Below are 12,461 nucleotides of genomic sequence, written 5' to 3'. Positions count from 1 at the left end.
GCAGGTTGCATACAGTGCAAGGCGGCAACAGGTCGGCGCTCTCGGCCGCCGGCGTTGGAGGGGGAACACTCACCCCTCACTGCCGCCCCGCCTAGGGAGGCTAGGGCTGTGCGGGGGCGGGGACGGTTTAGTCTCTGGAAGGCAGTGTGGGCACCAGTCCAGCCACCACAGGGGCGCAACCAGTGCGTTCTTCTCGGCGGGGAACGATGTCACAGGCGACGGAGCATACGAGGTACTGTGTATCGGTCGCCATAGACCGATCGGTCGCTTTCACAATAAAAATAGGCACAGAAGCCCTACGACATGCTGCTTTTGGGCTCTTCAGACGCTGGTGGACATCATCTCTCCCATTAGCAGAAACCTGGGAAGGGAGTGACTCAAGGGACCCCTTCCTGGCGAGAGGAGCTGAAGAAGACCTACGCAGCTGAGAAGTGGGGACTGGTGTCCTTGATGGTTGAGAGGGTAGGGGAAGGTGCTCCCAAGAGAGGTGGTGCCGGAGCAACGGGGGGGGGGGGAGGGGGTGACCCCCCACCATAAAGGGGCAGGGGAAGCCTTCTGGCTCTGAAAGCCGACTGGAATTCATGGAACTGTTGGGGCTACCACTATTCTCGTAGCTGCGGCATACAAGGAGATCAAAGCCACAGGATGTAAGTGTTCCAATTTCGTTTTAGCCTCGGGGATATGGTGCTAACACCACGTAACACTGTCCTAGTCTCGATAGTGATCTCGTTGCGTCGAGTAAGTGACTCTAAAAGTCTCTTCACGCATAGCACATCCGGCTGAAGCCACTCACTGACGATTAGCTCCAGTAGAGCTGCCAAATTGCAGGATTTTTTTATTGCTAAGTTTCACTTCCTGTTCCGAGTAACCCCCGACGTTTTCTGTGGGGTAATATCAATAAAGACCGTGAAGTGAGGAACGGACGTGTGCAGCCCTGTGTAGCGTATTTATCAAAAATATATACGTGATTCAATCAAATTAATGTGCGCACTTGTCAAAAGCCTGAATAACCACATTTTGCAGCACAGACGTGCAGGAAGAGGGTTCTGGAAGCTGTGGTAAGTCCATTGTTGTGGCCAGTTGAACTACGTCTCGGTTGAGGATCCATGACAGGAACAGCACCATCCAACTGGTCCCACAGATTCTCGACTGGGCTAAATTCAGCGAGTTAGATGGCCAGTGGAGTACAGTCAGCTTATCCTGGCGTTGTTCAAACATGCACATACACTGTGAGCTGCGTAACACGTTACGTTCTGCTGCAATCCCAGGACCTACATGCCTCGCTCACACCTAAATGTAGGTGTGGACGTGGTACTGAAGGATGGACGTGTACTTGAGCTGATCCATTAATCCTTCCAGAGAATGTGCCACAAAAACATTTCCCAGGCCATAAAGCTACTTCCTACAGCTTGGACGCTTTCGACGATTGTTGCGGGCTGTACACGCCATTGGCAACCTGTACGGTGGAGAATAATACGTGATTCATCTGAAAAGGTCACCTGGCGCCGCTCAGTGGGCGAGCAGCTGCGCTACTGGCGCCCAAATTCCAGCCTTCGCCGTCGATGAGCAGCAGTCAGCATGTGTGCACGAACCAGGCACCTGCTGTAGGAGCCCATACGCAGCACTGTCCGTTGCGGAGACACTGTTGGCAGCCCCTTAGCTCATCTGGGCTGTCAGCTGCTGCTTATCCACACACATTTCCGCAGCTGTCGTTCACCCATCTCACCTACGGCTCGTGGTGTACCATAGTTGTCTTGGCACCGGTTTCGGACAGTGTCATTTTGCTATGCACAGCTACTTTAACCACGGAGGTATATGAGCAGTTTAAAAACTTAGCTGTTTCAGAAATGCTTCCACCTTTGGCCCGAAAGCCAACGATCGCGCCACTTTGGACGTCAGGGGAATCGCTCCGTTTCCGCATTACGACAACGACTGGGTATCGTCTCAGTTGTGCGACTGGATTCGTGATTTCCTCTCAGGAAGGTCGCAGTTCGTAGTAACAGACGGCAAATCATCGAGTAAAACTGAAGTGATATCAGGTGTTCCCTAGGGAAGCGTCCTGGGACCTCTGCTGTTCCTAATCTATATAAATGACCTCCGTGACAATCTGAGCAGTTCTCTTAGATTGTTCGCAGATGATGCTGTAATTTAGCGTCTAGTAAGGTCATCCGAAGACCGGTATCAGTTGCAAAGCGATTTAGAAAAGATTGCTGTATGGTGTGTCAGGTGGCAGTTGACGATAAATAACGAGAAGTGTGAGGTGATCCACATGAGTTCCGAAAGAAATCCCTTGGAATTCCATTACTCGATAAATAGTACAATTCTCAAGGCTGTCAATTCAACTAAGTACCTGGGTGTTAAAATTACGAACAACTTCAGTTGGAAAGACCACATAGATAATATTGTGGGGAAGGCGAGCCAAAGGTTGCGTTTCATTGGCAAGACACTTAGAAGATGCAACAAGTGCACTAAAGTGACACCTTACACTACACTCTTTCGTCCTCTGTTAGAATATTGCTGCTCGGTGTGGGATCCTTACCAGGTGGGATTGACGGAGGACACCGAAAGGGTGCAAAAAAGGACAGCTCGTTTTGTATTATCGCGTAATAGGGGAGAGAGTGTGGCAGGTATGATACGCGAGTTGGGAAGTCATCAAAGCAAAGACGTTTTTCGTTGCGGCGAGATCTATTTACCAAATTTCAGTCACCAACTTTCTCTTCCGAATGCGAAAATATTTTGTTGAGCCCGACCTACATAGGTAGGAATGATCATCAAATTAAAATAAGAGAAATCAGAGCTCGAACAGAAGGTTTAGGTTTTCGTTTTTTCCGCGCGCTGTTGGGGAGCGGAATGGTAGAGAGATAGTATGATTGTGGCTCGATGAATCCTCTGCCAAGCACTTAAATGTGAAATGCAGAGTAGTCATGTAGATGTAGAAGAGAAAGAGTTTCACAAATTGACGAATTGTAACCCCCTGGTCCTTCTGACATACTTTATATATCCTTCACTGTTAGTGGAGTTACCTCTCTTTGTAGATGATTGTTACACGTTGACCTCAAACATAGACAGTGGTCAAGTTAATGGGACTGTACATTTGATCACTGAACATGTTGCAATAAACGTCACTACTCGTGTTCACTCTAACGTAAATGTAACCGTCTCTAAAAGGCGGTCAAAATATCACAGAATCACTTCTACACTCAACAACACATTCTGTTCAGAGAAGGCTGAACGCCTCATTGAGCTGTCGGTGGACTCGACGCCCCACATCGAATAACAGGCAAAATCTCGACTCGTAGACCCACACTACCCGCCACCAGTCAACTTCCGTCTAATTTCTGTGTGTTTTGCCCCCCTGAAGACGTGTATTTTTCTGTACCCTTCAGAAACTTTACAAGTTATCCTATTATAAGTGTCCAGTAGACACTGTGTTCGATTGGAGGCTGGCAGTGACTGACAGTAGCAATTGATATCCTATCTGAAACGTATCATCAAAGACAGGGCGTGACAGTCGTAGAATTCGCACCAAACCCTCACGTCCAACATGACTACCTTCTGTGCTTTCGGCTCTTGAGAAAGAATGACTAGTTCTCTACACAGATTCAGACACCTCACCGAATGTCTTCTCAATAGACTTCAAGACGTCATAAAGGCGAAGGGTGGACAAACCCAAAATTTATGAATGGTGGGCTCCATGTGGTTCCCAAATCATGCAACGACCGTAAACCATAAAATTACCAAATATGCGGCAACCAGTCGCAAAATCATGTTTTATTTATTCACTTTTGCAAATCGATTTCAACTAATTAACAGTCATCATCGGTGCTTTCAACAAATATGTGCCCTTAGTAGTTATACTGTGTTAAGCAGAGGTAAAAAAAAGTGAGCTCTGCTTAAGACAGTATTACTACTCAGGGCACGTATTGGTTGAAAGCACCGATGATGGCTGTTAATCAGTTGAAATCGATTTGCAAAAGTGAGTAAATGAAACATGATTTTGCGACTGGTTGCCGCATATTTGGTAATTATTTGTCGACTTAGAGGTGGTGGGATACTTCTGATCACATAATGTATCTGAAGCAGGTAATGTGTGTTAAAGCCTAGAGGAGGCCTATTCCTAACAGTGGACGTCGAATGGTTGATGGTGACTGCAGGTGGAAATATGTAGTTTGTCGTGCCGATCGCTTTTTCCATGAACATGATGATGATGATAATGATCATCATCATCGACACCATAATCCGTGATAGTGGCTAGATAGGACTGTGTAAAAAATAATGGAATGTGTAAAGCTTGGACTTTGTACAGGTGCTGATGACCGTGTAGTTGAGCGCCCCACAAACTAAATATCATGCGATAGCTCTTCACTCTCCTCTTCAGCTTCTTGTTGGACTATGGATGGTCGAAGCCCAGCTGGGGTGTCGCCGGTCAGCTGAATATACAACATTCGGCTGGCCTGGGACACCGGATGATCATGTGAGAAGAAATCAGAGAGGAATATGACGCTGCTTAATGACCTACAAGTTGTCACGTAGAATGACAACGCCCACTAAAGCGTGCAGGCTGACGATGACCGAGAGAGTACGCGATCGGCCGAGCGGCAGACGGCCGGAGGCCGGGATGCGCAGAGAGAGTGGGACCCACCTACGGAGGAGAGGCGCGACGTCCTGCCGGTGCTGACGATGGACAGGGAGTCCTTGCGCTCGTGCGCGGAGGCGGCGGCGGCGGCGGCGGCGTCCAGCTCGTACTTGGAGAGCGAGCCGCCGCGCGGCCGCCCGCCCGCCTCCTGCTTGACGCCGGGGCCGAGGCCGCGGGCGGAGCGCGCAGAGCCGCGCCGGCTGCGCGGCCGCTCCTCGCAGCCCACCGGGTCGTCGTCGCCCAGGTCCAGCTCCTCCGTGCTCGAGCGCAGGTCCGCCGCGTCCTCCTTGAAGCCCAGGCCCAGCTTGCACGGCACCTCACCTGCAACCGAGGCGGCGGCGAGCCACTTCAAACGCCATCCTACCACAGCGTTTACAAAAACTTAACTTTCGTGCAATTATATACCGGGAGATCAAAAAGTCAGTATAAATTTGAAAACTTAATAAACCACGGAATAACGTAGATAGAGAGGTACAAATTGACACACAGTCTTGGAATGAGGTGGGGTTTTATTAGAAAAAAAAAAAGTTCACAAAGTGTCCGACAGATGGCGCTGGACAGCAAAACGTCAGTGACTGCGCATGACAATCGTATATAAAAGAAGCTGTAATAAGAGAGAGAGAGAGAATCCCCCCCCCCCCCCCCACCTTTTACAAATCCCTTCAGATCCTTGAACGCCATGCTCTCCACCTCGCCTATCGCATCCGTCTCCCCTCCCCCTCACGGAACCTGTACGACTTCATTCTGTTCCCCCAGCTCCTCCTTTTCCTTGAAAGGATACGGATCCTGTACACCTCCCGTAAACTCGATCCTCGTCACCCACTTGTCTCCCCCATCCTCTCCCACCCCCGCCCGCTGCCGCGCCTGTATTCCCACATCCCACCCGGTCTCCATCTCTCCACCCTCCTTACCCTCTCCCAAGCTGGCTTTTGCTGGCTCCCCCTGCCTGATGATGCCCTCCTCCCCTCCATCTACCCCTCCTACCAACTTTGATCCTCACTCCCTCTTCCTGTGTTTGTTCCTTTGGGCACCCTCCCTTCCCTTCTCTCCCCCTTCCCTCCCTCCTCCCTTTCTTCCCACTCCTCCCCCGGGCTTCCCCTCCAGCCCTTCCTCGATCTCCTACTTTCGTCTCCTCCGCCATTGGCATCCTTGCTCACCCCTCTCCCTCCCACTTCCCCTTTTTCCCCTCTTGGCAGGTCCCCAGACTCGTACACACTCTGTGGACATTCGTGCGCTGGAGATCATCGCCATCAGTTTCGCGTGTGTGTGTGTGCCGTCGTTTTGTGTTTTTAGTGTCCACCGTCACGCTCATACGTTCGGATTCATCAGTGTTCCGTACGCCGTGTCAACATGTTTTCAGTGTCGTTATAGTCGAGTGTTAACGGCTCCGTGTTTTTTTTTTTTTTTTGTATTTCTGTGTCCACTATTTTTTGCCTGTCACTATGTTTATTCTGGTTCTCCATGCTGTGCTATGTCATTGTCAACTCTATGGCTGAAGAGCGGCGTAGCATGCCGCTGACAGCCTTCATTGTCAACTCTATGGCTGAAGAGCGGCGTAGCATGCCGCTGACAGCCTACCTGATTGCACAGGTATGAAAATAACAATAAAGAAAAAAAAGAGGGAGAGAATCAGATGCGCCAGCAGTCGCAGCATGTTGAAGTTACCTCAAAAGGCGTTTTTAGTGAAGCTGTATTATGAGAATGGGGAATATGCTAGTTCAGTGTCACGATTCTATCGCCATAGGAAGGGGATTCGAACGGGTAAAGGTCCTTTCACAAATGCAGCTATGGCGAGAATGATTTTGAAGTTCGAAGCCACAGGTTGTTGAGACGATACACCCCGTAGTGGCCGACCGAGCACAAGGCGTAGTGCTGCTGAGACAGTTCAAGAAGAAATGGAAACTGTAGCGGGTTCGTCCTTGCACAGGAAAGTCAGCGCTCGTGCAGTCGCACGTCGCACCGGCATTCCATACACTACTGCTTGGTTGGCACTTAGGCGTACCCTCCGATGCTGTCCGTCGGCATCATGAACTGTTACCTGGCGATTTAGTGAAGCAGAGGGCATTTGCGGTGTGGGCGTTTCAAAAGATGGCGGAAGATGACGATTGGTTGAGTAACGTGTTGTGGACCGACGAAGCTCATTTCACGCTCCGAGGGTCTGTCAGCGCCCACAACTGCAGAATTTGGGCTATCGAAAATCCTAGAACTGTCGTGGAAACTCCGTTGCATGACGAGAAAGTCACGGTATGGGTTGGATTTACCACATCTACCGTTATCGGGCCTTTTTTCTTCGAGGAAATGCGTGATTCTGGTTTTGTACCGTAACTGCTACCGTGACGGGTCAGAGGTACGCCGACATGTTACAGAATCGCATCATCCCCAGCCTGACTGATAAACACCTGCTGGAACGTACGATGTTTATGCAGGATGGTACTCCACCCCATATTGCTAGACGCATGAAAGATCTCTTGCGAGCGTCGTTTGGTGATGATCGTGTGCTCAGCCGCCACTTTCGTCATGCTTGGCCTCCCAGGTGCCCAGACCTCAGTCCGTGCGATTATTAGCTTTGGGATTACCTGAAGTCGCAAGTGTATCGTGATCGACCGACATCTCTAGGGATGCTGAAAGACAACATCCGACGCCAATGCCTCATCATAACTCCGGACATGTTTTACAGTGCTGTTCACAACATTATTGCTCGACTACAGCTATTGTTGATGAATGATGGTGGACATATTGGGCATTTCCTGTAAAGAACATCATCTTTGCATTGTCTTACTTTGTTATGCTACTTATTGTTATTCTGATCATATGAAGCGCTATCTGTCGGACATTTCTTGAACTTTTGTATTTTTTTGGTTCTAATAGAACCCCATGTCATTCCATGCATGTGTGTTAATTTGTACCTCTCTATCTACATTATTCCGTGATTTATTCAGTTTTCAAATTTATACTGACTTTTTGACCACCCGTGTATATGAAGATAGTAACTGTTCTCGAAAGAGCAGATACGATTGATGACGATGCAGCTTCTCTAGAATAAATGATAATTTATTGAAACCCTGAGGTGCCGACAGGTGTTGATATACCTCGATGGGACAGCTGAAAATGTGTGCCCCACCGGGACTCGAACCCGGGATCTATTGCTTTCATGGCAGACGCTCTGTCCACCTGAGCCACTGAGGACACAGAAGAATAACGCGACTGCAGGAACTTACCCCTTGCACGTTTCCCGTGTCCTCGGATGGATAGTGTGTCTGCCATGTAAGCAGGAGATCCCGGAGTCCCAGTCAGGGCACACATTTTCAGGAATCCCCATCGAGGTACATCAGCAACACCTGTCGGCAGCTAAGGGTTTCAATTAATTATCATTTATTCTAGAGAAGCTGCACGATGATCAATGGTATCTGCTCTTTCGAGAACAGTTACTATCTTCTATGTATAGTTAAAGGCTACCCAGCCATTGACCTTCCTCTGTGCGAATGCGCACAGATTGCCCGAACTATTACGGAAATCGTCACCTTAGTGTGCGCGAGTAATGAGTGAATGGGCAAATATCTGTTAAGTACATTACGTATGTAGATTGTGGACAGTTGGGAATGTGGGTCTCAACGGAGGCGTGCAAGGGATAAGTCCCTGCATTCGCGGTATTAATCTGTGTCCTCGCTGGCTCAATGCATAGAGCGTCTGCCATATAAGCAGGACATCCAGGGTTCGAGTCCCGGTCGGGGCACACATTTTCAGCTGTCCACATCGAGGTATATCAACAACACCTGTCGGCGGCTAAGGTTTCAATTAGTTATCATTTATTTCATGGAACTGATGGCTTTCAACACAGCTGATTTCAATCGTACTTAACAAACTGAATAAAAACATTTCACAATTCAGGCAGTGGTCGCAAGGTAAAAAGTTTTAGTGACTGATACGAAATCACAAAGCGAGTCCCACAGGGTTCACTCTTGGGTCCACTCATATTCCTTATACAGGGTGATTTTTTTCCACCGTTTACAAACTCTAGGGATTGATCGGTGAGAGGATACGGAACAAAAAAGGTCTAATGAGCTTATGTAAAGAAACGCATGGTTTTCATGCTAGAGACCATTTATTCATTCATACTTTGTTACAGAGATTGTGGTCTAATAAGCGCTGTACCACGCCGCCACAGTTACGATATGCATGGTCTCCTAGATGGTGCTACTGTTCCTCGTACGTCATGCCCTAGTGCCCTCTCCTGTCAACGTACTTCGTAATGTAGTGTCCGATTCACTTCTCTCGCTAACTCATTTTCTAGTGGGTGTGTACAGCGTTGTACACAATGGTTTCGTATTTTAATCGAGAGTTTGCCGACATGGTCTGTTTACTTACGGAAAGGCAAATTGCGACCGTGGGCGGGCAGCAAGGTTCTATCAGGAGACCTATTTCCACCGACAACAAGCACAGCCTTCAGTGTTTGCAACAGTTTGTCTGAGACAGGGTCGTTTTAGAAAGCAGGAAATCATGAAGGATCTAGTCGGAATGTTCGGAAACCATACTTGCATGAAAATGTGATTAACGCTGTGGAAGGCGACCGCCGTGTCAGTACGAGGAAGTGGGCCCGCCAGTGTAGGGTAAGCCAGACGATCGTCCGGAACATTCTTCACGACAGCTGTTACTGTCCGTATCACTTAGCGCGTGTGCAGGGATTACTAGCGACAGAATTTCCCCGTCGAGAGCGGTTTTGTCACCGGTTTCTTCACCAGGCATCCATCCTGTTCACAGATGAGGTCACCTTTACGCGGAGTGGTATCTTCAGCTTTCATAGCAGTCGTCTGTGGGATACTATGCAGAATCAGGATGGTATGGTGATAGCGAATCATCAGCATCGGTGCAGCCGCAATGTGTGGAATGGTATAATAGGCGATCCTATTTTGTGACCAGTCTCCCGTCTACGGCGCCTAACAGGCCGGAACTATCAGCGTTTCTTGCCAGTCGGAATGTGTGGAATGGTATAATAGGCGATCCTATTTTGTGACCAGTCTCCCTTCTACGGCGCCTAACAGGCCGGAACTATCAGCGTTTCTTGCGGGTGACGTTGCCTCCGCTGCTGGAAGAAGTGCCACTGGCGATTCGAAGCGTTATGTGGCTGCCACATGATAGTTCTCAGCCCACTTCGCCGTTAACGTCCGGACACAACTCAGTCGTGTCATCCCTGGTCGATTGATCGTACGAGGGGGTCCAGTTGCATGGCCTGCTCTTACACCCGATCTCAACCCGTGCGACACCTGCTTATGAGGAGGTTTCAAAAGTATCGTGTATGCAGAGCCCCTTGCAGACGTAGAGACACTGGAGCAGCGTATTAATGCTGCCTTTAACGCTATTCGGATGCAGCCTGGCCGATGTGAACGAGTGAGACAGAACATGCTGCGGCGCGTACACACATGCATTGAGGCATGTGGAAACCATTTTCGAGGCATTCTGTAACTGTGGCTGCATGGTACGGCGCGAGTTAGGCGGCAGTCTCTATAACAATGTATGACTGAATGAATGGTCTCTAGCATCGAAACCATGCATTTGTAGACTTAAGTTCATTAGCCCTTATTTCTTCCGTATCCTCTCGTCGATCAATCCCTATAGTTTGTACATAGTGGAAAAAAATCACCCTGTATATGTGAATGACCTTTCACTTAAGCAGAATTGGTACATTTTGCGGGCGATACTAATGTTACAACAAATCCCGTTAGAGAAAGCAAAAGGAGACATTTTTAATGATGTTTTTCAAGCAGTTATTAAGTGGTTCTCTGATAATGAGCTCTCCCTCATCCCTTAATGTCGTGAGCTGTGAATTCGCATCATACAAAAGGGACGCTTATAAACTGAAGGTTAACTGGTTTTCAGTGCCATTTATGGTACATGTAAATTCTACACGAATATGCCATACCCTCTGACATACGCTTCCATTTACTCAGTTTTTTGGTTATTTGTAGAGCGACTAGCTTTTAGCCTCTTTGTTCATGACACATAAACACACACACACAAACACACACACATACACACACACACACACACACACACACACACACACACACACACACACACACACGAGAAGTTATTGTAATTATTTGGACAATTGCAGCTAGATACAAAGTTAAGTTCATTTATGAAAATTATTTACTTGTTCTCTAACATATATACAGCGACGTTGTAACGCAAACTAAATATAGTTTCACAACTTTTCATAATTTATAACAATTTTGTACGAGAAATTTCTTATACCAACGGTACGATCGTCTTGGGGGAAGATATGGCACCTAGAAAGCGACGTCATGCAACATATCTGAATGAAGATAGGTACTGCAACAAATGTTAACATTCTTAAGTTGAAAATTAATTATTATTCTGTAAAACAAACTGACTGACGGTATCTCATGTTGACTAGGTTTCGATCAGCAATGCAGGTGCAGTTATGGAGGGGATCCACTTTAGGTGTTCCTTTTCTGGGACAGCATAACATTGTGACGCCGAACTGTGTGCGGTGGGGTGAAAAAGACAGGTACGGAGAGGTAGTCTGAGGGTTCGGAAGCCTCTCCAATTCCGTCCTCACGTTAGTAATGTCGAGAATTCAGAGTTAGTGCGACCATCTCGAATATCGGAAGAGGCAGAAGCAGATGGTGGGGAAACGCCGACCCTGTTATTTATGCTGAGGAGTGCACGATCTGACGTTGAATGCAGCTACCAAGAGCACAATAATGGTCACCCATCCGAAACTTCACCTCAACAGTGGCGTCTCAGCATCTGCACACTCAAGGAAAGGCACCTCTTACGTTGCTCAACCATTTTCAGAATTGTGAGAGCTCATGCAGTATTGCAAAATGTGTGCTGCAGTCTTAGAAAACAGAATACTTCAAGTAATTGTCATTAAACTGTTTTTACCTTAAGTTTCCCGGTTCCTCTATTCAGGCAAATTTAAGAGACACGTTTGAGGGTACAAATGTTTTTCACAAGTTCATATTACAACAAAAACTTGTCATCCTAAACATCGTAAGAATACGATGCTGAAACGATCCCTCAAAGCTAAAGAATTGTTTATAAATGGTGTGGCCGCTTTTCTTGTTTAAATTTTCTGAGAACATTTTTCAGTTTTCTTGGCCAAATTTTCTAAAGTAGTTATTAACAAGACAACTTTTTAGCTCACATTTCCGAATAGAGTTTTGCATATATAACGAGTGTGCTACACTTATATTATAGTCAGCTTATCCATCTTGTGTTTGAGTTCGCAGATACATTAAACGTAGAGTTACGTACTCTACGTTTAATGTATCTGCAAACTTTTTATTTCTGTTAAAAGTAAAGTCTTTAAACAAAATATTTCAGATTAACTCAAAGTTCAAAATTCAATTTCAGTCACCTTTCCTTCAGAAATGTAGGATAAAATTTTCTCCCTCACAGCCGGCGATCAATTTTCATACGTTTACCTTGATTTATCGCGGGAAGTCCTACGAACCACAGCTCTCGTCGACTCTTACAGGGGGAAATGCTGTTTCGGAATCTTATTGGAAACACAAACGCCCAGAAGTTGTGAGGAAGGCAGGCAATGATTCATTTCGTGTGACGGTTAGGACATTCTTCTATTGTGGATCGAAACATCCGAACAATTCTGCACTTAAGTGATAAAGTTTGATATTATAAAGGGTCTTACCAAAATAGGAAAATAAGTTACGAACACTGCTCAGAAGTTCTATAAATATTTTGTAATGTGAAAGGTGGGAAATATTTAGTTTTGTCAAGTATAGAAATATGTATAGCCCGAATGGGTGAATTCAGGTAAAAGCTCTTGGGATAGTGACAC

The 12,461-nt window shown here is 47.1% G+C and overlaps 1 protein-coding gene across 1 annotated transcript in view; it reads right to left on the bottom strand.

The window, feature by feature from the left end:
* Window positions 1-12,461, bottom strand: part of LOC126291478 (protein PRRC2A-like) — a 209,031-nt gene that overhangs the window by 175,374 nt on the left and 21,196 nt on the right. Inside the window, exon 3 of the mRNA XM_049984988.1 lies at window positions 4,643-4,957. Within this exon, the coding sequence (XP_049840945.1) occupies window positions 4,643-4,957 (315 nt within the window). The remainder of the gene's footprint in view (window positions 1-4,642; window positions 4,958-12,461) is intronic.

Source organism: Schistocerca gregaria, chromosome 9 (genome assembly GCF_023897955.1).
Source record: "Schistocerca gregaria isolate iqSchGreg1 chromosome 9, iqSchGreg1.2, whole genome shotgun sequence".
In the NCBI taxonomy this organism is placed as follows: domain Eukaryota; kingdom Metazoa; phylum Arthropoda; class Insecta; order Orthoptera; family Acrididae; genus Schistocerca; species Schistocerca gregaria.
Note: the sequence above shows the minus strand (reverse complement) of the source record. Positions and strands in the feature narration are given on the sequence as shown.